At 59.1% G+C, this 25,291-nt stretch overlaps 2 protein-coding genes across 15 annotated transcripts in view; both read right to left on the minus strand.

Annotated features, from left to right (window-relative positions):
• Window positions 1–237: 237 nt before the first annotated feature.
• On the minus strand, window positions 238–19,081 carry ATP8B3 (ATPase phospholipid transporting 8B3). 10 transcript variants are annotated; one of them, XM_065042038.1, is made up of 30 exons: window positions 18,408–18,577; window positions 17,493–17,605; window positions 17,276–17,399; window positions 16,077–16,151; window positions 15,452–15,543; window positions 14,639–14,752; window positions 14,125–14,223; window positions 13,604–13,665; window positions 12,934–13,006; window positions 12,778–12,848; window positions 12,214–12,296; window positions 11,383–11,541; window positions 11,019–11,107; window positions 10,419–10,612; window positions 9,558–9,766; window positions 8,811–8,848; window positions 8,488–8,644; window positions 7,895–8,083; window positions 7,381–7,493; window positions 6,821–6,985; window positions 6,319–6,430; window positions 5,951–6,026; window positions 5,368–5,509; window positions 4,676–4,940; window positions 3,632–3,855; window positions 2,725–2,808; window positions 2,182–2,421; window positions 1,853–1,991; window positions 1,443–1,573; window positions 238–1,215 (listed from the first exon to the last, which is right to left on the minus strand). In XM_065042038.1, exons 4-30 carry the CDS (start codon window positions 16,129–16,131, stop codon window positions 973–975), a joined length of 3,618 nt encoding a protein of 1,205 aa, XP_064898110.1. In that variant the 5' UTR covers window positions 16,132–16,151; window positions 17,276–17,399; window positions 17,493–17,605; window positions 18,408–18,577; the 3' UTR covers window positions 238–972. The 10 variants fall into 10 exon arrangements, with proteins under 10 accessions (XP_064898110.1, XP_064898101.1, XP_064898100.1 ...); XM_065042029.1 differs by lacking the exon at window positions 18,408–18,577 and adding an exon at window positions 17,830–18,385 and having other exon boundaries at window positions 8,811–8,845; XM_065042028.1 differs by lacking the exon at window positions 18,408–18,577 and adding an exon at window positions 17,830–18,385.
• Window positions 19,082–21,575: 2,494 nt separating this feature from the next.
• Window positions 21,576–25,291, minus strand: part of REXO1 (RNA exonuclease 1 homolog) — a 31,977-nt gene continuing 28,261 nt past the window's right edge. For all 5 annotated transcript variants that reach the window (XM_065042043.1, XM_065042040.1, XM_065042041.1 and 2 more), the window contains 2 exons: window positions 24,710–24,830; window positions 21,576–23,816 (listed from right to left, as the gene is read on the minus strand). In XM_065042043.1, the coding sequence (XP_064898115.1) occupies window positions 23,728–23,816; window positions 24,710–24,830 (210 nt within the window). In that variant the 3' untranslated portion in view covers window positions 21,576–23,727. The remainder of the gene's footprint in view (window positions 23,817–24,709; window positions 24,831–25,291) is intronic.

The following is a 25,291-nucleotide window of genomic DNA, read 5'->3' on the forward strand; positions in this document are numbered from 1 at the left end:
TTGTAATTCTGAGGAACTCAGCGCAGATGAGGCCAAAGCACTTGTTAAACAATCTGTCGAGTCGCGTGGGCTGCGGGCCGGTCCCGGCCCCCGTTTCAGCTGATTTAGTTATTTCTGTTTTACCTGGTTATCCTGTCCTCCCGTGCATTTTGCCAGGGCAGGTGGCAAAGCCCCGCAGCACACACCGAGAACAGATTTCTCCCTTGGTGGCAGAGCAGAGAGTGACAGGAGGGGAGAGAAATGCTAAAATCCTTTTAATTAAAATATGAAATTAATAAAAAGGGTGATCTGTTCACCAGCCAGTTGTTCACACGCAACTTCTCCAGCAGCTGCTGCTGATGTTCCAAAGCTCTGCAGGACAGGGCTGCTACATGTCCTCCCAGTGCTCTGCCCTCCCATTGAAAAGCACTTCCCAGGGCTTTGCAGCAAACAGCCTGTGGTCACAGCTGTCCCCAAAGCCGGGAACATCGGTCCTGGGCCACGGCTGCTGTGGGGACGGGGAACGGCACGTGGCAGACACCATCGCCGTGTGCACCTCGAGCGGGGGTGGCGGACACGAGGAGGGGGAGGCAGCCGGGAGAGACGAGGAGAGGCTGGAGAAGCAAAACCTGCAGGAGGCACGTGGGGCCGGAGGCAGCCCCGGCTCGGAGGGGCTTGGCAGAGGGGAGGGGTCGGGGTGCCCGGGGGGTGCCATGGGCGAGGGGCAGAGCCTGGTGGCTTTCACAGCTCGACAGGCTCCTGCCAAGCCCACGCACGCACCGTGTGATGGAGATGGAGCTGCTGGTGGGACATGTCCCGGCTCAGTGCCCCCGGGCCGGCTCAGCCCCTCTGCAGCCACGCGGGCTGCCCACGCTCCAACACTATCCAAAGAAGATTAAAACAATACCCATCAAAGGAGAAACCAGCCAGTTCTGTGCCTTAACAGCACCTCTCCTGTCCCAGCACTGTGGGGGCTGATGGTGGCCAGGGCAGCTACGCCGAGGGGCTGGGCATGGGGGACAAGGGACTGGGGGACAAAGCCGGGGCCGTGTCTGGGTGCTGGACGGTGCTGCGGGTGCCCCTGGAACGCAGGCTGTCCCCACGGGTGATGAGGCTGGCGTAGCCCTCCTGGTGCGAGAAGGCGTAGCTGGAGCGGTGGTGGAAGGAGCCGCGAAGGACGTGAGCACGCAGCTCCACCAAGGGCTCCGGCTCCCGCTTCGCCTTCAAGCAGATCTTCTGCAAGGCAACAAGGAGATCATAGAATCAGAGATCAGTTTGTGTTGCAGGACCTTCCCCGCTCCCCAGTGCCCCCCCGCCATGACAGGGACATCGTCACCAGCTCAGGGTGCTCAGAGCCCCGTCCAGCCTGGCCTGGGATGTCTCCAGGGATGGTTCATCCACCACCTCTCTGGCCAACCTGGGCCAGGCTCTCACCACCCTCAGGGCAACAATTCCTTCCTCACCTGCTGGGTGGTGTTTTTGCCTGTGATGGTGCAGTACAAGCGAATGGTGAGTGAGGGGATGGTGTTGACCACCAGGGACAGCAGGACCACAAGCAGAACATAGGGATCGGTCAGGGCATTCCGGCTGGCGTCTGTCAAAGCAAGCAGTCAATGGGTGATGTTTAAGTAGGGAAGCTGGAGAGCACAGAGGGAACTGGAGAGATGGAGAGAACTGTTGGGGGACCGGCCACCACCTGTGAAGGTGTTGAGGAGATGGCACCCAAACTGGAGTCAAAAATCAAGACAGAAAAATCAAGAAGTGGTGATGAAGACATGATCTACAAGGTGGGAAATAGCTCATAGCACAAAGCCCAGGCTGGACTCCCCAGCTGGGGAAGGGAAGGACCATGGAGATCCCCAAGGCATCTCACCTGGGAAGCGGAAGATGGCAGGGGCTATCCTGAAGGCATCGATGCTTTGGGTCAGGAAGGAGAAGAGGCAGAAGAGCAGCAGGCTTGTTGCGACCATCAGAAAGGACAACAATGTCCAGAACTTGGTGTCCAGGATGATCTGCAAGGGCAGAACCCACAGCATCTGCAGGGACTCTCTTTTGTACAGTCCCTAATTCCCCTCCTGCCCCAAGGGAGATCATCTCCCAGCCCCGAAGCTGCTGGGGATCGTGCTGGAGAGCCCAGGGTTGAATCTGGGCCCTGAACATCTGCCCTGGGGCCAGCATGGGGAAGGGCACACGGGCGCTTACCTCCATGAGGACTGACAGCAAGGCCGACGTGGCCACCGTGACGGCAAAGGACTCGTAGTCACCGACAGCCCGGCTGCCGACACGGTCCTCGAAGGCCCAGAGTGCGATGTAGAAGCTGACGAGTGAGGTACTGAGCCCGTGCAGGACGGTGATGCTGAAAACGCGGTAGTTGAAGAGCTCGTCTTGCTGCCCGATCACGTAGAGCTCGGGGAACTCCAGGCTCTTCTTGGCACTCACGTCCTGCCAGGATGGCACCAAGCGTCACCCTCCCCACCCACACTGGGGAGCACGATTGGGTCAGTCCACCCAATACCCCCTTTGGGAAAGCTGTGCTGAGTCCCTCCAGCCCCTTGCTCTGGTGTGATGTGGAACAGAGGCACCCCAGGACTGGCGGTGACCTCCAAATGCCCATCGAGCTGCTTGGTACCACATCCCAACACAAAGAGCCACGTGGATGGGGTGCAGCCAGCACCGGACTGATTCAGCCCACCAAGGATGCAGCTGCCAGGTACAGGGGCGGGATGCAGCCTGGTGCACTCCTACCTGCTCCAGGAGGCCCAGGGACAGGATGGGATAGGCAGTGTAGAAGATGTTGTAGAGCGCAAGGAACCAGCCCTCGTACAGAGGCTAGAGGGGACAGGAAAGCAGCTGTGAGCTCAGGGCAGCTTTGGAATGACTCAGAAAGAATTCTCAGGCACCAGGGGTGAGTCCAACATCCAGACTATGGGGAAACACCATGGTCCTGCCCCAGGCTCCGCACCAGCCCTGCACTGTCTGCAGCAATCCTGGTGTCTCTTCTCGTGAGCAGCAAGTGACAGGACCAGAGGAAACAGCCTCAAGTTGCGCCAGGGAAGGTTCAGATTTGATATTAGGGACAATTTCTTCCCCAAAAGGGCTGTGGGGCATTGGAACAGGCTGCCCAGGGCAGTGCTGGAGTTACCATCCCTGGAGGGGTTTAAAAGACATATAGATAAGGTTCTTAAGGACATGGGTTAGTACTAGTTTTAGGTTATGGTTGGACTCGATGATCTTGAGGGTCTCTTCCAACCCAAATGATCTGCAGGGTGCGGGACTGTGCTGCTGAAAGAGACAGGGGCTGGGGCCACATCACACTGACAACCCTTGGGATAAAAGCTCCTATTTTGGGGGAAACCTGCTTAATGCAGGTGGGATCTTTCCCTGCATCTGTCCAAGACTGAGCTGCAGCTCGCAGAGACACCCCAGACCTCCCCAGGCTGCTTTTCCCAACCCAGCCAGGTAAAAAGCACATAACCAGTTGCATCTCAGGCAGGTAGCCCAAAAAAATACAGCAACCCCATATCAGGGCAAGGAAGAAAGGAGACCAGGGCAGTCATGTGGACACGTGCCCATCAGGCACGAGACCTGACAGCACCAGTGTGCAAACCTCCATGGGATGGACGTGATCTCTGCTAACAGCAGCACCTCTCACCTGAGCCGTGAATCCGCTGTGGAAAGCAAACCAGACCTGGGTCATGAGGCCAGCAAAGGTCTTGTAGAAGAAGCAGCGCAGGAACTTGCAGATGCGGAGATAGGCCCAGCGGCCGTGGATGAGCAGGAGGCGCTGGAGGTAGGAGAACTGGGCCAGGGCGTAGTCGCTGCACTGCACGGCTTGCATCCCCTCCAGCCCGCTGATGCCCACCCCGATGTCAGCAGCTGCAGGGACAGGAGCGGTGAAACACAGGTGGGGAGGTTTTCAGAGAGCCAGGTGCTTGGTCAAGAGGCCACCAGCATCCTGGCTGGTACCAGCACTGGGGTGGACAGCAGGACCAGGGCAGCGACCATCCCTGTGCTGGGACCTGGGGAGGACAAACCATGAATCCTGGGGGCAGTTCTGGGCCCCTCGCACCAAGAAAAAGCTTGAGGAGCTGGAGTGAGTGCAGAGGAGGGAATGGAGGTGGTGAGGGGCTGGAGCACAAGTGTGATGGAGCGGCTGAGGGACCTGGGGTGTTCAGCTGGAAAACAGGAGCTGAGGGGAGACCTTCTGATCTCTGAACTGCCTGAAAGGAGCTTGGAGCCAGGGGGGTCGGGCTCTGCTCCCCAGGAACAAGTGACAGGAGCAGAGGAAACGGCCTCAAGTTGCGCCAGGGGAGGTTGAGGTTGGATCTGGGAACAATTTCTTCCCCAAAGGGCTGTGGGGCATTGGAACAGGCTGCCCAGGGCAGTGCTGGAGGGTTGGGGGTGTGAAGAGCACAGCCCTGGGTCCGAGGACCAGAGGTCTCTGTCAGCTGCCCAGATTGGGGCTTGAAGCTTCACCAAGATTCATTCTCTGCTGCCAAAGCAAGTTGTCCACCCTGCTCCCATCCTGAACCTGGTCCTGTGCCTCTCAGTCCCCTCCCAGCACAGCAACAGGGGAACTGGACCGGGAGTTCTCCTCCCAGCTCCTCACAGGAGAGGGTGAGGTGGTGGAGATGGCAGATGGGGCATCACCCCCCCACCCAGCTAAAACCCCATGCCCCTGTGCCCCAAGCCTCACTTTTGATCATGTTGACATCATTGGCCCCATCCCCAATGGCCAGCGTGGTGGCTTTCTTGTGCTTCTTCACCAGCTGCACGATGAGGGCTTTCTGCCTGGGGGTCACCCTGCAGCAGATCACCGCCTGGCAGCTGGCGGCCAGGTCCACAAAGGCCTTCTCCACCAGACCGGCCTCCTCCCGAGAGCCCGCGGCTCCGCAGCACGGCAGCCGCCGCCACAGCCGCCCCTTCTCCTTCAGCACCTCTCCCGTGTGCAGGAGTTTGTCCTTAGGGGAGAGCACACACAGCTGGGACCTCACCCATAGCCTTCAGAGTATGAAGCTCCCCAATGATGCTCCTAAATCTTGTAGGTGCTACAAAAAAGTGACCCCAGTTTTCCCCAAGTTCATCACGCAGCACTGTGACCATGAGACCAGTTTGTCCCAGTATGACCAGAAGAGCATGTGATGACCTAGCAGGCTGCATCATCCCAGAAGACTGGTCAGGCAGGTGTGGTCAAAGCCCCCAAACACCAAGTGATGGGTGCAAGGTTGTCCCCCCCTCCACAATTCATTCCCCAGCCCAACACGGACATTTCCCACCCCTTTGGCAGGAGAGGAGGGAAATGCGCTGGTGCCACCCAGGACTTCAATAGTACCAGGGCAGAAACAGAGCAGGAAGGAAGCAGAGACGAGCATCCAAGTGCCACCTTACCAGGAAGTCCCCGCTGATGACAAGCGCCCTCTTCTTGTGCTGTGAAGCCTCCGGGCGCTGCTGGGAGCGGCGGCTGCGGCACAGGGGTTCCCCACTGCCGGCGAGGCTGCTGGTGCTGACCCAGAGAGCCCCGAGGATCTCGCTGCGTGAGGAAGGGGTGGTTGGAGATGAGCTGGGGACACTGGGCACACTGCCTGGCTTCAGGTGAGACCTGCATTTGGCCTTTGCCAGCTCCAAGCCAGCTCCAGTGAGACAAGGCTGGTATCTAGTGGTGGGAGCCGGGGGGACAGAGAGCTGGCCCCCAGGGCTCACTGGTATTAGAAATTAGCCCCTGTTCCTGGGGTTTAGAAACTGCAGAAACACCTTAAGCACTTTCTGGTCAAAGCTAACCGATGAAGATGATGCTGTAGGGGCAGAAACAGATGGGCAGGCCTGGAAAAGCACCAGCAGATGAGAGCCATGGACATCCAGGCTGGGACAGAGAAGCAGCATCTCTTGCAGAGTTGAGCTCTGCCCACCCTGGACCGGTTCCTGTGCCCTCAGGGATCTTCAGCAGGGACAACAGGAGGCGATGATTCCTCACCTGATCTTCTTCTCCTCCAGGACCTCCATGTCGTCCGTGAGCAGCTTGCAGGCATAGCCGATGTTCATGGCGGTCTCTGCAAACATGCAGCTGTCAACAGCCTGTGGCCACGCGGTGCTGCCCACCCCGCTCCCGGGGCAGCCCCAGCCCTCAGGGCCAACAGCTGCTGGGGCTCTGCTCCAGCCGTGCTTCCCTTGCCTCAGTTTTCCCAGGGGTGACACGGTCTGTGGGACACACTGTTATTTGATCTTAAAGGGAACAGCAGAAGCTGGTTGTTGCCCCCTCCCAGGGTCTCACATCTCTTCTCTGGCACTGGTTAGGGGAGACGCTGAAACGTGTTGGTGGGATCTGGAGTTGCCTCCACTGACCTTGTTTGTCTCCGGTCAGCACCCACACTTTGATGTTGCTCAGTTTCAGCAGCTGGATGGTCTCGGGGACTCCATCTTGCAACTTGTCCTCAATGGCTGTGGCCCCAAGCAGCTGGAAGGAGAGCGAGCGGATGTCATGACGTGGGGCAGGACAAGGTGCTTAGGGACAGGGTTTAGTGCTGGATTTGTCACTGTTGGGTTAACAGTCGGACTTGATCTTAAAGGGTTTTTCCAACCAGAACTATTCTACGATTCTAAGATGCGGTGGTGGGAATAACCCCTGGATCCAACCAAGTGTCCTTGCCCATGGGTTGCCATGTCCTGACAGATTACCTGACCCGCTGTTTACTGGCACATCACAATGTCACCTCTGGGGGAAAAAATCCACCTGTCCTCCCGCCCAGGGGATGTGTGTTGGGCTGGACACTTCACCCCTTCACCCCGGAGAGCCAAACCCCACAGTCCTGCCCAATGTTCCTCCTAAACCCCGGCCTCGTCCCACCTGCAGGTTCTGCTCCATCTCGTCGTACAGCCTGTCCAGCTCCCGTGCGCGGTCCTGCAGGAGGACGCTGGCCTCGTGGTGCCTCCTGCTCCACACGCCATATTCGGCCTCGCTCACCTCCTTGCTGGCCAGGCACAAAGTCCTCAGTGTCTCCTCTGCAAAGCGCTGTGGAGATGAGACATCAGGTTTCCCTTCCCTGGACCAGGATGGCTCTGTGCTGGACCAGGGCATCATGCCAGCCATGGTGTTCCCATGGGCAGAGCCAGAGACCCTCTGAGATCTGGAGGTCTCCTTCTGGGCTCTGACTCCCTCCCCAATCCTACAGCATCCCCACGAGCATCCTTGCAATGCAACTGGTCCATGCAGAACACCGAAGGTGGATCTGATGCCCTCTTAGCCCCTGTCCCATATGCAGGTGAGGCTCCTAGAGCAGAAGGAAGAAATAAGGACCAAATCCCGAAGCCAGAGAGGGAGGGAGCAGCAGGGGACTCCAGGACACCCAGCCCAAAGCCAGCAGCAGGGGACCAGCCCTTTCTGTCCCGGGCTGGCGTGGGACTCACATCCAGTGCCATTTCGGTGAAGGTCTCGCTGGGCCCTCGCCTCTGCAGTCTCTCCAGGATGACCGTGTCAGCTCCCTTGGTGTAGAGCCGGATCGTGCCCTGGGGGTCTCGCACTGGGCGGTGGGGAAGGACAGCTTGGATACTCAGAGACGTGGCTCCCACTCACCACTGTCCCCATGCAATGATCATGCTGGGGGAGATGCGAGTGCTTTTCTGCTCGCAGTCATAGGAAACACAGGAATGTCCCCAGATCTACACCACCATGGGACAGGATCAGGCCTCGAGGACCGTCAGTTCCTCACACACTCCCTCTGAGCCCCCGATCTACTGCTCAAACCCTTCTCAGCTGCCTGCACCAAGGAACCAGGATGAGCAAAACCGCAGGGATGACCAGGATGACTCCTGTGATGGCTGTGGTCAATCAGAGCCATCAGTGCCATTGCTTGTAGGCCTGAGAGCGGAAGGGACCCTCTGTGTTCCTGGGGGGACCCCTGAGACACCCTGTACTGCTCACCCAGGACAGACATCCTCTTGCGATCACTGTTGAAGTCCAGCATGGCCAGCACTTTGTACGTCCTCTTCATCCCCAGCTCGCTGATGGTGATGGTGTCTTGTGTTCGGGACAGAAAGATGTACCCCAAGTTCCTGGCTGCCAACACCAGAGCTTCTTCATCTGGTGAAGCTGCTTGATAAACCAGCTGGTCTGCAGGAGAAGAGTAGGGGTTAGACAAGGAGAATCCCAGCCAAGCACCTCCTGAGCATCTGAACATCCTCATTCCTGCCCAGCACCAACATTATCCATGGAGACACTAAAGTCAAAGCCACCAGGCCAGGGGAACTCAGTCCTACTTGTCTCATCTCTTCTGCTCATTGCCCCAGGCAGGACAAGTGCCCAGGTAGGGCTGAATTATCCCCTCTGTGCTTCTGTTCCAAACATACATGTCTGTGATGCTAAGACAGTGGCCCAGAAACTCCCCAGGCTCTTACGCCACCTGCACTCCCGTGGCAGAGCTTTGCTGGGCAGCCGAAGAAGCCATCACGGCCTCAATGCCTTGAACGTGACCTTGACCCCTTCTCTGAGCACGCCAGCCACGGTGGCCAACCCACCACCCTTCTCCTCCACCATGACGGTGTGGCAGAGGGCCAGCAGCCGCAGGAACTCCCTCAGCACGGGGTCGCTGTCCCGCCGCGCGGCTTCCAGCAGTCTTGTGTCACAAAAGTCCATCTTCTGCTGCCCGTGGTGGCTCCAGGTCAGCGCCGACCCCTGCAGGAGGCACGGGCAGGCTGCAGGCACCCAAGAAGAGCCCGAGCACGGGGCTCTGCAGCCGGGGATGGTGCTGCTCCTCCTGCCTGGTCACCAATAGCCGCGGTGGCTTTGGCCCCGATGAGGAGCCGCGTCCAGCCCCGCGCTGCCCGGGGGGGTTACGTACCGATGGCTGCTTGTTCCCACAGCCTCTGCCTGCACCTGCTGAATAAAACCAATTCCATTACTAGAGGGCTGGCTGGGGCATCACTGCAGGGGCTCCGGGCAACTCCTCTGGAAGGAACTGCTGCTGCTTCTGGCCAAAAAACTGGCAAAAAGGGACAGGTTTCCAGCACCTGCTCTGCGTTGCTCACGAGCCGGGCTCTGTTAGGATGTCCAGGTTTGGCTTATTGGCTCCTGGACTGTTCTGGCTATCAGTACTTTTTTTTTTCACAGAAAATAAAAACGCATGGGCTTCACTGGCCCATCACCTCATGGCCTTGTCCTGCCCAGCTGGACCAGCGCCAGCTCATTGTTCCAGATGGGACCCGCCTCACTCAGAACCGTGTGTTTGCCATGTAGCTGCGCTGAGCTCCCAACCCCCGGCTCCCCCTTGTATGGGGGAAGATCTGGCTGATCTCGGCTGAGTTTGGGGCACAATACATCTCCTGAAAGGTGGGAGGGCAGAGCACGCACTGGGAGAACAAGACAAATGTGACTGCAGGCGTAATGGCCCCTGCAAAGCACCAGTAACATGGGAGATTAGAACAAGCTGAATTCCTACAGCTTCTGCCTACACACTGGACCACCAAGGTCAATCCACATGCCCCAAGCTTCCTAGAAATCCAGGAGAGACGGACAGAAGCAAAGTGGCCTAAAGTCAAGTTCTACCTTACTCATGAGTCTCCACAAACTTGTGTCTACCAAAAGTTACCATAGATTGTCCCATTGATGCAGCATTTCTTGAAGCTCATCACGTTTTGTGTCAAGGTGCCCGTCTTGTCTGAGAAGATATATTCAATCTGGCCGAGCTGATCGTTGAGGCTGGTGCTCCTGGCTTTTGCTGGGATGTCCTTGGCAGCGTAATACATTTCCAGGTCCCAGTTGATAAAAAAGCTGTTCACCAGATAGATGAATTCAAACCTGGAGAGTCCGATAGAAGAAAACTTACCCTGGGGAAGGAGGTCGCATCGCTCACATCCCAGGGGATCTGACGCAGGAAGAACGGGCCGGGGGGACCTCCCCACCTAGATCTGAGCTTGGGGTAAGCAAGAGGATTTTCACGGTTTGTGGCCAGTTTTCCAGAGGGCTCATCACACCAGCCCGAGCGCCCACTGGGCCCAGGCAACTGGGCTCCCCTCTGGGAATCTGGCCCGTGATGACTAAATTCACAGATCTGGAGATTCACTGAAGGACCTAAACATTTGGAAACTGCTTCTTCCAGCACAAACCGTGGGCTGTGCCCTCCTCTTCCCCACCACGCTGCTGCTGAGTGGGGAAATACAACCTTCACCAGTCTCGTCCTCAGCCTGCATGCAATTTCCAACACCAGTACATGTCTTTACACCTCTTGTCTGGCTTTCCTCTGGGAAGATCTCAAAGAACACCATCGATGTTTGTAAGATACACACTCCATCCATCCATCCCTCTTAGGGCTCATGGAACACAGGGGAATGGTTTGCTCAGGATCTTTTGTGCAGCCCCTGTTGTGGCTGCAAACCAGGTGCCAGATGGTGGGCAAGGGCAAGGAATGAAGCACTGATCTCCAATCACATGCAAGCTCTGTTGTTCTTACGTTATATACATGGACATGGGAATGATGATGCTCAGGAGGATTGTGAAGCCCCAGAAGCTGAAGAAGGCCTGCTGGGCAGGAGTCGTGTGCTTGTAGAATGCAGAGAGGTAGCTGTGCTTCTCCTGGAACGTCTTGGCCCAGAACCCAGAGGCAACGGCGAGGCACAGCGACGTGGCCAACAGCACCAGGAAGATCTGAGACGGGAAGCCAGGATGAGAACTTCACCTCACACAGAGCCCACCGCACCCTTTCCATTGCCCTTTCCCTATCGTTTGTCTCATTTAGGTGTAAACACACAGAAACGTGCCCAGAATAACAGCCACCTATTACAATTAATTGTCATGACCACACTGCTTGGCCTCCCACAGAGGTCTAGAGAGTTTAAGAGACACAACCGCTGCTCCAGACCCAGCAACTGCCACTCCCTGGGAACGTCGTTTGGTATTTGCCCAGAACATGTTAAACCAAAGACATTTTGAGCAAAATATTGAAGCTTAAGAAAAATCAGCATCAGTCAAGCAAGCAGCCTCCCATGGGAAGACCTGTGAGAAACGCCGGGAGGCCAGCAGGCCACGGCAGAGGCGTTTGCACCACACTCACGGTGATCACCAGCCGGTCCATCATGCGGTCCAGCTTGGTTTTCTTCCGCTTGATCTTTCCACAGTTCCTCATAATTTTGGAATCAAATCCTGGACAAGAAACATTTCAGAAGTGAGAAAGCGAGTCCCCAGTCCCTGGAAGGCTGACCTGCAGCTGAGTGACGCCGGTGTCCTCCACCACCACGCCTCCCCACCTCTGAAGACCTCAGAGGACCACGTCCCTTGGCCAGGGGCCTGGTGACAGTGGCAGGTGCTCCCACTTTGTATGAGCTGAGAACAGGACCTGCTGATGCCAGAAGCTCCTGGGCCGCTTAAAATCCCCGGGAATGCTTTCCTGCCCCTCCCGATGGCGGCCCCGCATTCACCTGCGTAGATAACCAGGCCATAGCAGACGTCGGTGTTGCGCAGCTTGCAGCCGCGCAGCAGGAGCTGTTCGCTGTCCAGCGCATGCGTCTCTCCCCGCCAGCGCAGCGTGCCCGTGAAGCTGTGCATGCGGCTGTTGGGCTCCTCGCAGGTCACCCTCCCTGGAGCAGAGCGCAGGAGTCAGGTCACGGCTCCAGGGCCAGCGCGAGGCCCTTCCCCTCCGCTCCCTGCAAAGGGGCTGATCTTCCCAGGGCACGTGCAGCCTTTGGCAGGGCCTCTCCAGGGCCACATGGGACACGGGTGGCCCGAATTCAGCTCAGGCTGAGCTGCAGTGCCGCCCTGCGGTCCCGGGAGGGTGCTCAGTCCAGGAACCACGCTGGGCGATAAAACTGGACCGGGTACAAACACAACCCCCATCATCCCCAGCGTCTTTGAGAGGGGAGTCTGTGTCCTATGCGGGACCAAAGCGGAAAAACGCAGGGTCAGAACTCAGGTTTGGGAGCCAAGCGCTTGTTTCCAGTGGGAAAAATCAAGAGCCAGGGCAGGGGGAAGCACAGGTCACAAGCTGCTCTGCGGAAAGTGTTTTTGGACACGCGTTTTCAAAATCTGCAGCTCTAATCTCAGTTCTGGGGTGTCTGTCTGTCTAGATCCCCCCCATCCCCTGCACAGCCCCAAAGGACCCATCGCTCGGCTGGGGACGGGCTTCCACACACGGCCTGTGGCTCCTTGTGGGCAGGAGCAAGCGCGACCTCAAACCGGACCAGTGGCACCGGCTCTGAGGGCACAGAGACCGCCCGGGGCCGGCCCCGTCCCTGCCGTGCCTGCACGCTCACCGTCGAAGGCGGCCATGCTCTCCTCGCTCGCCAGCTCGCGGTGCGTGACCAGGAGGGCTCGTCTGAACTTCAGGTTTGTTTCCCTGTTGAGCAAGAGCCAGCGAGGGAAAAAATAAAACAACCTGCAGGGTGGCAGAGCTGTTAATTCTGTTGTCAGCCCCATGGGACAGGGACGGCCATTAATTACTGGGTGATTACATGAGTGATGGCGATGAAAGGTGAGATAGGGGCCTATCACGGCACACATCGAGCACTCAGGCAGGGAGGGAGCCCTGGCCTGGGGACCCTGCCATTAAATCACCCTGCGTCTGCGGATGGATGGGCTGGGTGGAGCCAGGAGATGAAGATGCCCAAGCTGCTCTGTGGAAAATGTTTTTGTGCTCTCATTTTCAAAATTTGGGGCTCAAATCCCACTCCGGGGGTGTCTGTAGGTTCAGCTTTCAGAGGATCCCCCGCAGCCCCGCCGGTCCCAGGGGGTCCCCAAGAGCGGAGGCTCCAGCCGTTGGCTGGGGTGTCTCTGCCGCTCTCCCCCACAGCAGTTGGGGTCTCCTGCCCCGTCCTCACCCGTCAATGTCAGCGGTCTCCACGTAGCACAGGCTGCTGGGCTCCGAGCTGCACAGCAAGAGCATGTCGGCCTGGAAGAGCAGAACGTGGGAGAGCGCCGGGCTGAGCCCCCCCGCCAGCCCCGCCGCAGCCCGCGCGCCGCCCCGCGCCGCTCACCGGGACCACGCTCTCCTTACGCAGACGGACGATGTCGCCCACGCAGATGTCGCGCCATTTCTGCCAGCGGAAGCTGCAAGAGAATTGGGGGGAATTTTATCCTCCGGAGCAGTGGGAACAGGACCCGCGGCTGTTCCTGTCCTCTGGACCAGATGGTGTCCACCCCAGCTTCTCGCATGAACGGGTTCTCCGGAGCGTTGGTTCCTCTGCCACCACGGTGGCCTCCCAGCTCCATGACCAAAGGTGGCTGAGCACTGAGGGTGGCACAAGGCCCTGTTTGTCACATCCCTGTCCCCCGTACCTATGGGTGACAGGCACTTCACCCCCGGGCCACAGGGGAGTGACGCTGGTCCTTCCCTGGACCGGTGTTTGGCAGTGATCTGACACTGTGGGTTAGATATTAACATCTGGAGGAATTCTGTGGCCAAGGAAACCATCCTCCCAGGACAGGACAGCAAATTAGGGCTGGTTTAGAGCTGTTGTCTGCGACTGGAATACGATCATCCCTGCAGGGGAACAGCTGGACCCCCGGTGGTTTGGGAGGTGGTGGGCATCTGCAGAATCAGGGGCAGTCCCACCAAAGCCCTTCTCAGCTGCTCAGCACTTCGGGTGACCCATCGCTCCACACAGGCTTGGAAAAGAGCAGGTATGGCTTCCCCAAGCCTCTCACCTCTGCCCAGACAGGATTTCACATGGCCTGCTGTTGATGTTCCTGTCGCTTTGGTGACGGCCCTGCGCAGAGGAGGGAAAAAGAGAGGCCAAAGGAAAGGGACGTGCCACACCAGACTCCCTTGTCCTTGGAAACAACGCTCGTAATGCCATAATCTGCCTCCTCAGCCCCAGAGCAAGATCCGCTCTCTGAAGCCATTGGAAGATGTATTCTGGTAAACACAGAGGCAAAATTCCCCCGAGGTGTTTCTGGGGACAAACCTGGGAATGTGGCCATTAGTTAAGATGTTAAAGATGATGGAGATGGGGCTCCAGACCCCAAGGAGAGCAACCGGCTGGTTATGTCCTTCCCAAGGGAAAATAGGAAGAGTTTTGGACATGGTGGAGTTGACAGTACCTCAATAATGACAAGTGACAGCAACTCCCCAGCTTTTCAGTTGGCCCACAGCAAAGGGCTCTCTGGCCATCTCCTCCAGGACCTACACCCAACGCCCAGGACCTTTCGCTTCAGCCCGTACTCACAATGTCATCGATCAGGTCTCGCAGAGCGCGGATGGCAAGGAGGCAGCTCAGGGGGAACAGCAGCGTGTACCAGGGCAGCGTGGAGATCTCCGGGAAGGCCTGGGGGAGGATTCCACAGCACACAACGCTCATCCTGCCTGGGACACTGAGGTGACCAGCGACTCCCCAGCCGGGGCCCATGTGAGATGAGTCAAGTCATCACCTCTGTCTGCGCAGAACTATCTGCTAATTTTCCACCTCTTTTTAAACTGGGTGTGTGAAATGCATGGGGGCCACTGAATTTGGAGGGTAGGACTCCTGTTTAGGCACGGTCCACATGAGCTTAGCTTACATCCAAATCCAGTCAGTTTAAAGTAACCAAACGCAGGTTAAACCCATCAAGGTTCGTGGAAGGCAATGAAAAGCACAATCCTTGACACTGTTTTAGACCAAGTCCCCTACTGGAAACACCAGACAACCCTCCTGTGGTAGGTGGTCCCTGACTCACTCGCTCGTGCTTCGGTGTCCATCTCACCTGCAGGAGGATGACAAAGACGAAGTAGACGTTGGCCATTCGGTGGAACTGCTCGTAGAGGTTCAGCGGCAGGAAGGTGAGGACGTTGTACTTGGCCGTCCTGATGGCGTTGCCCTGTGGAAAAGACGGGCGGCGCTCACGGGAGCTCCGCGGCCCGGAACCGAGGACGTGTGTCAAAACGCCAAGAACTTTCTGATTTTTAGGACTTCTCAAGTTGTCCCAAGAGGTGACTTCAGATATTCACAAAAGCCACAAGGGAAAAGGAGTTTTATTAGAGCAAAGGGCCATATGACTTAAAATTGGAACAAAATAATTTGCTTCGGATGATCTAAATCACACCTCACTGACCCCAAACGGAGGTCATGGGTTAGCTGGAAAAAAAGATATCTGGTTTTGTTCAATCAAGACATTTTTCAAAAATCTCTATTTTGATTTTCCCATCAGACTGGAAAGGCTCATTCGTACTACGGCTGGTGAAGCACTGACCCGGGTTCCCAGAGAGGGGGTGGATGAACCATCCCTGAGACACCCCAGGCCAGGCTGGACGGGGCTCTGAGCACCCTGAGCTGGTGACGATGTCCCTGCCATGGCGGGGGGGCACTGGGGAGGTCCCTTTAACCCAAGCTATTCTGAGACTGTGGTGCTGCTCCACGTCTGACAGGCTCAGAGGGCGCCTGTGGCACCAGACAGGGATCAGCCCTTCCCCTTCATTGGGGATGATGTGCGTGACTCTTCATGCACTGCAGATCCCTTTGCAGCACCTCTGTCACAGCCCCAACCACCACCAGCTCAGGAAGCAGGGACAGTACTCACCGCGTACTTCCTCTTGCTCAGACAGAAGGCAGATTTCCTCCTGAACTGCGCGTGGTAGTTGCGGTCGTTGGCCCTCACCTCCCAGGTGAAAGCTGTTGAAGCAAGCGGGTATCCAGCAGCTGTCGTCACAGCCAAGCCCTGCTCGGCAGCCTCTGTGGTGGTGCCACGGGGCTCTTGGTGACCCACTGCTGGCAAGATGGACCTTCCACGGTGCACCTACACCCTGAGAGCAGCTGGAGCTTCAGGCGGGACAGAGGGACCTTTGGGGTCGTCTGGGTCACAGAGTGGGCAGAGGGGGCAGGAGGCCAGAAGCTTCCAGAGATGCAGGGCTGCTGGGCACCCTCCTTCCCTGAGCCTCGGGCTGGCCGTTTGGGCTCGGGTTTTGGTTTAACCATATAACCAGGCCAGGTGAAGGATGACTCCTCTGAGCACAGTCCTTGCTGTTCTGAAGACCGGCCATTCCTCTCCTGGTTTCATTTTTGCTGTCCCATGCAAGGGACATCGCAGCCATGTTCCCCAACACCAGCTGATGGTCCATCCTTCCAGACCATCTCACCACAAATCCACTTCTCGTAAACTGTCTAAGACAACGAAAAACCCCTAAAGGCACCAGTTCCACACTGACCTGGCAGGTGCCTCTTTCCACGCGCGTGGCCCGAGGCCGGGTCTTGCTCAGCCATGCTGGCACCTCTGGCAGCGCCTGGGAACAAGGACAACAAGGACACTTGCGACGCTGAACAACGACCCCACCGGGACGCTCCAACACAGAATCGCAGAGCGCCCTGATCTGGGAGGGACCCACCAGGGTCACTGAGTCCAGCGCCATCTCCCCCCAGTCCCAGCTGCCCGGGACAACCCAAAGACATTTTTCCTCTCCGAGGAAGTTACGGGAAATTGTTTGTGGCCATCAACGAGGAACAGAAACGCCCCACGTCCCGCCATGGCGCCCGGCTCCCGTCCTGCCTCGAGAGCAGCCACTTCATCAGTGACAGCATTTCCAGCGCTCTCAGTGGCTCCGTGACCTTCCCTGCAGGGGTGTTAGCGAAGATTAATTAATGTTTGTGAAGCGCTTTGTGATCCTTACATGAAAGAAGTCAGTGAGGTATAAAGCATTAATTACCTAATTATTAAATAATCCCACACAGAAGTCTGTCCCTGCCACTATTTTTTATCTCGCTCCTTTGATCACTTCTTTCCTCCATTTCTCCACTGAAATGTCTCCCTTTCTCCCTGTCACCTCTCACGGCACAAAGCAGATGTGGTGCCTGACACACAGTGCAGCCCACGGGCGCTCCCGGCTGGGCCAGAGCCGTCACCTCGGTGAGGCCGGCTGCCCACAGCGCTCTGGATGCGGAGACAGACCCCAGCTCCTTTCAGAAGGTCCTTTCTGTGCCCAGGTCTCCAGCCGCCTCTCCATCGTGTCCCCGCTGCACTCAGCACGGCCACCGCCCCCGCGCCGCTCGTGGCTCCCGAAGCACCCGTGTTCCCAGCGCCAGACCTAAGCACAGCTCATTGAGCACCCGCGCTTGGCATTCGCAGAACGCTCCGCGGAGCCGAGCGCTGTGCAGACGCGGCTGGGAAACAGCCCTTGGCAGAGGCTCAGGAGCAGGGGGTAACCAGAAACCTCGGCTCTGAGACACCGCTCAGCAAACCTCACTTGTCGCTTCAAGAGTTGGAAAATAAGCCGCACTTTGGGGAGGTGGGAACACCTGGCAGCGGGTGCCAACCCCACACACCCCAGCCCGGGGCTGCCAGGGCCAGCGGTGGCCACAGGCACCGGCCACCTCCGCGCGCGGCCCCGCAGCGCGCCCAGTGCCTATTAACCTGCAGGACGTTCCGCCAGCTCTGTGCTGCGATGAACCGGCCGGGCCGGCCGGGCCAGGAACGTTCCGTCCCGCTGGTCCACGAGGTCACCGGGTGACGAGCAGCGATGTGCAGCGGTTGCGGACTAAAAGGACACAAAGCGGGGCTTTCTCACCCAAAAACCAGTTTCAGGCTAGTGGAGGTTTGCATGGCTGAGCACAAATAAAGCGGCTTAAACCTGGAACGGGCACAGTGCCACGAGGGTTTGGCCTGAGTTGGTGAAACACGGGGAGATCTGTGTTGTTCGCTGAGCTGACCCGTTTCTGTGGCGATTCTGTGCCAGTTTTGTTTCTGAAATCCCCGGATAAATGTTGAATAGTTGCTCAGTATGGGAACTGGTCTGAGACCGTTGGGCTCCCTGGGAGCACCCAGCGGACCCCGCAGCCGGGGGTTCTCATTGACTTCCTGGCCCCCAGCCCCTCCCAGACAGAAACAACTGGGGGACAGGACCAGCCCAGCCCCCCATCCCCTGCCCAGGGCTGGCAGCGCCGCCATAAGCAGCTGCTGCTGTTTACCTGGTTGCGACATCCCCGTGGCACCCCAACCAGTGTCCCTGCCACCCTGGGGACGCCCCGGCTGCCGCGGCTCCGGTAGCGCCACAGACTCAGCCCTGTCACAACAGCCGTGGGTGACACGGGCCCCAGGACGGTGACACGCCGTGGGTGGGTGCTCGTGCCTCCCGTGCCCTCGTCACGCCGGAAACGCCCCCGCGCCCGGCCGGGTGGATCGCGGCTCGTTAAAGCCGAGCCGAGGTTTGTTCCGCGGCTCCCAGGACGTGCCCGGCCCCTGAGTTTCCCTCCGCTCGCCCTGTTTTTCCATCTGCTTTGATGCGATTGCAGGTGAAAAGGCGGCTCCTCCACCCCCGTCCCCCAAATGCTCCTCCATGCCAAGCGCAGCGTCGTTGGGGCGCTGCCCTGGGCTCCCCCCTCTCCCCAGGGGCTGCAGGGACAGACGCAGCTCCCGCCCGCAGCAGTGACCCCCCAGCGCACCCGCTCAGGTCCCATCGGCACCCACGGGCGCCCCGAAGCGAGCAGGAGGACGGGACGGGACCCCCCGCGGTGTTCACGCCACGGCCCCCCCGGGGTCCCGGTACCTGCTCCGATCCCGCCCACAGTCCCAGCAGCCGCTGAGCTGCTGCCGCCGCGGTGTGACAGGACAAGTGCCACCCGTCCTGCCCCGCGGGCCGGGACAGCCCCGCCACACCTCCCGCGCGGGCCCGGCCCGCACCCCCGGCTCCCCCTCGCTGCCCAGAAACTGCCCCGATGGACCGTCTCACACGACTTGGCTCAGAACAGCCCGGAGCTGCCGCTGCGGGAGCCGTCCCCGTGGGATCTGACGGGGGACGGGGACGCGGTGTCACGGCCGGGGTGTCCCCGTCACCCTCCCGGCGGGGGGCCGGGGGTCCTGAGCCGGGTGCGAGGGCAGCGGGTGGGTACGAGCATCCCCGGGGGGTGTTCAGGGCAGATTTGGGCAACCAAGGCTGAACTGGCTTCACCGGGGAGCGCTCGGCCCCGCCCGGAGCCCCCAGGTCCGGCGGCCGCTCAGGTGAACACGGGGGAAGGCGGCAGCGGGTGACCCGGCCGAGGATGAGGAGACCAAAGGCACAAACGGACCGCGAGCCCCGAGCAGCCCGAGGTGACGGCGCCGGGGCTGCAAGCCCAGCTGGGGCAGCAGCCGCCTCGTTAGTGACGGCAGCTAACGAGACGAGAGCCAGCCTGGTGTCCCCAGCTCCCCCGTCCCACACTCTCCAGCCAGGCTCCACCGCGGTGGTCCTGCATTAGCCATCATCAGATTAATTGCTCGTTGCAATTAACCACAGAAACCTGGAGGCAATTAACCAAGTGCTGGCCCAACAGTTCATAAAGCATTTACTGCGCAGTCATGAATAACTCACTTCAGGTCCATAAACAACACAGCTGCATCGCGTTCCTGCGTCCCCTCCGGGCGCTGGGTGACACTGGGGGTGTATTTGGTGCATCCCGTCCTGGGGCTGCTCCTCACCCCTGAAACGGGAGGGGAAAGCTCACCCGGACGTTGCCCAGGGGCTGGGGCTGCGATCGGAGCCAAACCGAGTTGTCGGGAATTCTTGCGCCAAGGTGGCGAGCGGCGGCACGCACTGGTTTGGAATCACAGAATCGTTTGGCTGGAAAAGATCATCGAGTCCACCCATTCCCCACCCCAGCACTGCCCCATGTCCTGAGAACCTCATGTCTGTCTGTCCAGCAGACATGTCCAGTGCACTCCAGCACTGCCCTGGGCAGCCTGTTCCAACGCCCCACAGCCCTTTGGGGAAGAAATTGTTCCCACATCCAACCTCAACCTCCCCTGGGCAACCTGAGGCCGTTTGCTCTGCTCCTGGCGCTTGTTCCTGGGGAACATCAACCCTTGACCATTGTGGGGTCCTTCCCACCCCGCTGCAAGTGACTTTTTGCAATCACAACAATTAACATTGAACCAGCTCTGTCCCCACATACAAGCAGTTTCTCCCATCCCGGTCCCCAAGCCCATCACCTGCCTGCAGCTCCTGCTGTCTCCTGGCAGCTCCTCCACCACCGCAGTGACCCCGGCAGCTCCCGCGAGGCCAGCGCCGGGTCCTGGAGCAGTGTCCACAAGGAAATTCGGTGTTTCGGGGCTCATTTGCCATCTCCCACCCGCTGCCGCCTGCCTGCCCTGGTGGCACCTGCAGCACTGGAGCCCCGGGAAGACCCTGGGACGAAGGTGACACCGGCACCACCAGGAAGGGCCAACAGCCGCTTGGGCATGGCAGGGACACCCCAAACCTCCACGTCCCCCCCCGCTGTCACAGCCACTCGCCGTTTCCAGCACCACGCGGCGGGTGACTCCGGGCACCCGGGAACCGACAGCACGGGCAGAGAACGGCCGACGTCACCCCGGCAACCACGGCCGGCAAAGATGACATTTTTACCAATCAATCACCCCCTGCAATTAGCTGAACCCCCCCATGCAATTAAGAGAGTGCCGGGAGGCTGCGCACAGCCCAGCGCCGGGGCGCAGGATGCCACCGGGCACCGCGGTGACCGTCCCAGCGCGTCCCCTCTCCGGGGCACAGGGGACCCAAGCGGGGGCTGCTCCATGGCAGCGCAGGGAAGAATTAAACCTTTGAGCCTGTTTTTTACCCCCCGCAGCTCCAGCCCGAGCAGCCGCGAAGCCCCATTTGTTCAGAGGAAACAACAATACTAACTTAGAAACGCTCCCCTGCAGGACGGGGCCGATCTCGCCCCGTGCAGCCCCCGCCTCCAGCCGCCACCTCCTGGGCTCCCCTTAGCGCCCCAGACCCTGGTCCTGGCTCAGCAGATGACGATGGGACTGTCACTGCGTGATGGATGACGGATGATGGACGGGCGGCGCTGCCACCCCGGGGAAAACCGAGGCACGGAGCAGCACAGCCGAGGCGCCTGACCCTGGCGCTGCGTGGGGTCCTTGTCCCCAGTAACTGTGGCAGAAAGGGCCTGCAGAGGGGACACCGGGGGCCACCCCCAGAGGGACAGGGACGCGCCAGGAGGTCAGTGCTGGAGCTCAGGGCACCCAGCGGCACCTCTAAGAGCCCTAAAGGTGCTGAGAACACAGGTCAGCTTCAACTTTGATAGCACCCTAAGCAACCACTGCCATCGCCAAGCCATCACCGTCCTGTTAAATAAAACACATTGCCAGTGAGGTCATCTAATAGCCTATTATTTTTTTATTTGAACTTTTTACCTTCACCTCTTCCTCCGTGCTGACTCAGCTCCTTCGCTTGGCACTTTAATTCCTGCCCCATTTGCGAGATTGATACGGGCTCCGGCGCAGCCTGGTCGGGCGGTGGGAGCGGAGGCGGGCGCCGGCGTTCCTGGGCTCGTGCCATCTCCGCTGGTCCTGGCGCTTGTTCCTGGGGAGCAGAGCCCGACCCCCCTGGCTCCAAGCTCCTTTCAGGCAGCTCAGGGATCAGAAGGTCTCCCCTCAGCTCCTGTTCTCCAGCTGAACCCCCAGGTCCCTCAGCCGCTCCATCACACTTGTGCTCCAGCCCCTCACCAGCTCCGTTCCCTTCTCTCAACTCGCTCAGCACCTCAAGCTCTTTCTTGGAGTGAGGGGCCCAAAACTGACCCCAGGATCTGGGGCACAACCTTTGTGAGGACACAGTGAAATCCCAGTGGCTGCTCCAGGGGCACCTGCCAGGTCCTCCCGCCTCCGGGACGCTCCAGCCCCTCCGCCCCCGATCCGGCCGCCGGCAGAGCAGACCCAGACCCAGACTCAGGAACGTGCGTCTACTCAACACCCTTTTATTAAAAACAATTACAAAAAGGTTACAGGTTACAATAATTACGTACAACCCAAAAACCTCTTACCAACCCAAACCTCTGGTTTTACAGTGTTACAGTGCCGGGGTCTGACGCTCGCTCTGCCCCACGCGGGGGAACGTGGTCCCGCAGCCCCCACCCCACCAGCCTCATTTCAGGGGGTCTCAGCTGAACCGTGGGAACAGACGGGGAGTGCCCGCGGTGCCCTGGCCTGGCAGGACCCGCTGACACGTCCTGCCCTCCCCACGCGGGCGGCGGACGGGGCCGAGCACCCAGCTCCCGGCAGGACAGCGGCACCGCGGGGCCGCGCTGGAAACGTGCCGGCGGCTGCCGCGGGTGCCGGGACCGCCCGTCGGGTAACCGTGGGACCCCGAAGCAAGAGCTGGATCCAAAACCTCACAGGCTGCACGGGGAACGGGTGGAACGCTCCGTGTTCGCTCTGCTGCTGCAGCCGGGGTGACGATAAATGGGAGACAGACAAGGGAGAGGCAGGAGCGGGAATAAACCTCTCTCCCTGGGCAGGAAGCACTGAACAGGCTGCGGCTCTGCCCGGCCCAAGAGCAGCGATGGCAGAGGGGATGGACAAGGTGTCCTGGAGACGGGAGGGAGGCTGCGAGGAGAGTGGGACGGACGTGCCCTGGACGTGCCCTGTGAGCAGCGGGGAAGGCTCACAGCCCAAAATCTGGGTAACAAAGAGGCTGGGAGCCTGTGGCACCACCCACCAGAGGAAACACAGCAGGGCTCAGCAAAAACAAGAGCTTTTATGTCCCCACTGCTCCTGGTGGCTTCAGGAGGGGCTGGCAGGGGTCAGGAAGCCACATGGTCACCTCCGAGGACACCGGGGCTGGGCAGTGACACCGCTCCCGCTGGGGAGGACGCGGCGATCGCTGCTCAAACCACCGGCTGTAATGGGGCTGGGCTGCTGCTGCGAGACCTCACCCATCAGGCACCGTTCAACCAGCTCTGTCGTCCCCAACAGCAACAGGGCCGGGGCAGAGAGACCGCACAACCAGCCAGTCTGCCCCAGTCACCGAAATGCGACAGAGATGCCCCCAACAGCTGCTCTTGTCCGGGGGGCGGAAACTGGGGCTTTTGCTCTTTTTCTTAAAACACCCAACATGTAAACTAGTTCAGAAGAACAACTTTCAACTATTGCTTTTGCTCTGGCCTGCACCGAGCGCCCGCTCCAGGGACAGACCGGGACAGTCCTGTGGACTGGCAGGGGCCACCCCGAGGCGCCCCCCAAAACCCTGATCCCTACAAATGAACTCGCTGGAGCCGCGATGGAAGCCCAGGGTCAGGACGGCTTGTTCCAGCCCGCAGACACGACGCCGCTCGTACCACTGGAAAGCTGCTGCTCGGCCCAGGGAGCCCAGTCTGTCCCAGTCCTGCTGTCCCTTGTCACACTATGACGCCCTGAGGTCTGAGCAAGGTCTGACCCTCGTGTTTCCCCCTTCGCAGCGATGGCGCCACGGGGACACCGGCCCCCGCTGGACAGATCACCTGGGCGGCAGCAGGCGGGAACTCCCCTGGCCCCATCTCGCTCCTCGCAGCTCCAGCGTCCTGCTCCGCTCCAGCATGTCCTCAGGTCCTCAGCTCTCGCCACCCCTCGCACATCAGCCATGCAATCCCTTCACTTTACAGCTTCTTGCCCAACTTTCTTCCATTTTCCCCCATCTCCAAACACCGCAGGAACCCACCAGCTTTGGAGGACAGAGGCAATTTAAGTAACATTTGGAAAAAATAAAAAGAAAACGATCTACCTTTAACTGAACCAGAAAGATCTCTCTGTACGTATCTCTAAAAGCTTTTCCTAGGAACCAAGACGTTCTCTCTGGCCATGCTACTCAAAACCACCTTGCCATGCGCCTACGAGGCAACCGTACCACAGAACATCCCTCGGGTGGAGTGAAGAGGATCCGAGAGCCGCTACCTGGACACGGCAGAGCCGGTGCCGCTGGCTGCGCCGGCAGCGGTCCTGGCGTCCCGTAGGTACCTGAGGTGCGCGGGGAGGCTGGCGTGGCATGCGGCTGCGTACGGGTGGACAGTGTTACTCTGAGCATTTATTGCACTGCTTCAAAGAGGTGGAGGAGGAACAGGAGAGAGAGAAAGCGCGAGTCATCGTTTCACTTTAGCGTCTTCTTTGATCTTCCAGACCATCAGCTCCATGCAAGCTCGGGCGTCCTCGCTGGAGTCGTGTCCTTCCACTGGGGACAGAAAGACAAGGAGGGCGGTGACGCCCCGGCCTGGGCAGCCCCGCACAAAGCACGAAAATTCCCAAACAAGCTCCCGCCCGGCACCGCTGGCCCAGCTGCTCGTCACCCTCTGCCACAGCAACCGCGGGAGCATCCGTGATCCCCGGGAACCACAGCGATGGGTTCAAAGTAGACAAATTTCCACTAAACACATTTTTTGCTGGACTTCAGCCTGACACCATTCCCATTTAAATTAAGGGCTGAAGTTCTGCTAATCTGCAGGCCCTCATGTCACAGAGCACCTGCTCAGAGGCCTCAATTTCCCCTGCAACCTGTTTGCAAAGTGCTCGAGGAAGGTGGAAAAAATATCAGAGAACAGTTTGTGTTGCAGGACCTTCCCCGCTCCCCAGTGCCCCCCCGCCATGGCAGGGACATCTTCACCAGCTCAGGGTGCTCAGAGCCCCGTCCAGCCTGGCCTGGGGTGTCTCAGGGATGGTTCATCTACCCCGTCTCTGGGAACCTGGGCCAGGCTCTCACCACCCTCAGGACAACAATTCCTTCCTCCAATCGCTTCAAACAGAAAGATCAATCGGAGTTTGCCAGAGAGAGAAGGGAAGGTGTGACACGGCCTTGACAGAGCTGCCTCTGGCCTCACAGCACTCTGTGGTCCCCAGGTGACACAGAGAATGAAGCAGCAAGTGTTGCTGTTCCTCAGAACAGTGTTTAAACTCGAACCTCACACACTGGCCCGTTCACAGCTACTGCCAGACACTATACAGGAAAAAGAAAAGATCAGGAGCAAGAGGATGGGGCTCGAGGAGAGCAGAGGAAGGCAGGAACAAGGCGCCCACATCCAGCTGGGACGGGACACGAGACCCTCGCTCTCAGCTCCTCCTTGGTCTCACCGTTGTCCTGGATGATGCGCTTGAGGTAGTCTGCCATCAGCGTCCGGAGAGCCCGTTTGTACGGCAAACCCAGCCGGTGAGGAAAGACGATGGCGGTATCCACCACTGTGCCATGGATAAGCTGCACGGAGGAAGCATGAAAAACAAACAATGGAGTTATTTTCCCTCTTCCGAAGGAGCAGACCAGGATTAACCATGCTAAAGCAAATCTTCGGTCAGGCTCTGCGTCATGTAATCGCTCGGCTCCGACCCAACCAGTCTTGCAAGAGGCCCTGGCTGAACCAGACGACTCCCGTCGAAGGACGCGTGCGATCCCCAGAGCCCCGCCGGCCAGCGCACCTGCCCCGAACCCGACACCGCACGGCCAGGGCAGCCGAAATTCAGGGCTGACTCAGCTTGCACAACTCAAACAACAGGGCAGGCCAACCCTCAATACCCTGGAGAAGCTGGCGTAGCTCTGAGAGCGTCTTTCGCAACAAAAAACTAAGCCGAGGAACCAGTTGACCCCACAAAGCTTCTAAGAACCTTTCAACTGCTTCTCAAGATGTGGAGCGAAGCGGAAGGATGTGCAAGTCAAACCGT

The sequence above is a fragment of the Columba livia genome, chromosome 27, assembly GCF_036013475.1.
Source record: "Columba livia isolate bColLiv1 breed racing homer chromosome 27, bColLiv1.pat.W.v2, whole genome shotgun sequence".
Classification (NCBI taxonomy): Eukaryota; Metazoa; Chordata; class Aves; order Columbiformes; family Columbidae; genus Columba; species Columba livia.

What these genes read in the sequence shown, in the direction of transcription:
- ATP8B3 (XM_065042028.1), bottom strand. An exon ending in GCTGACCGGAGACAAACAAG is followed by an intron (nt 6,027 to 6,318) that starts GTCAGTGGAGGC and finishes GCATGTTTGCAG; the next exon opens with AGACCGCCATGAACATCGGC. An exon ending in TGCCATCTTCCGCTTCCCAG is followed by an intron (nt 1,574 to 1,852) that starts GTGAGATGCCTT and finishes TTGCTTTGACAG; the next exon opens with ACGCCAGCCGGAATGCCCTG.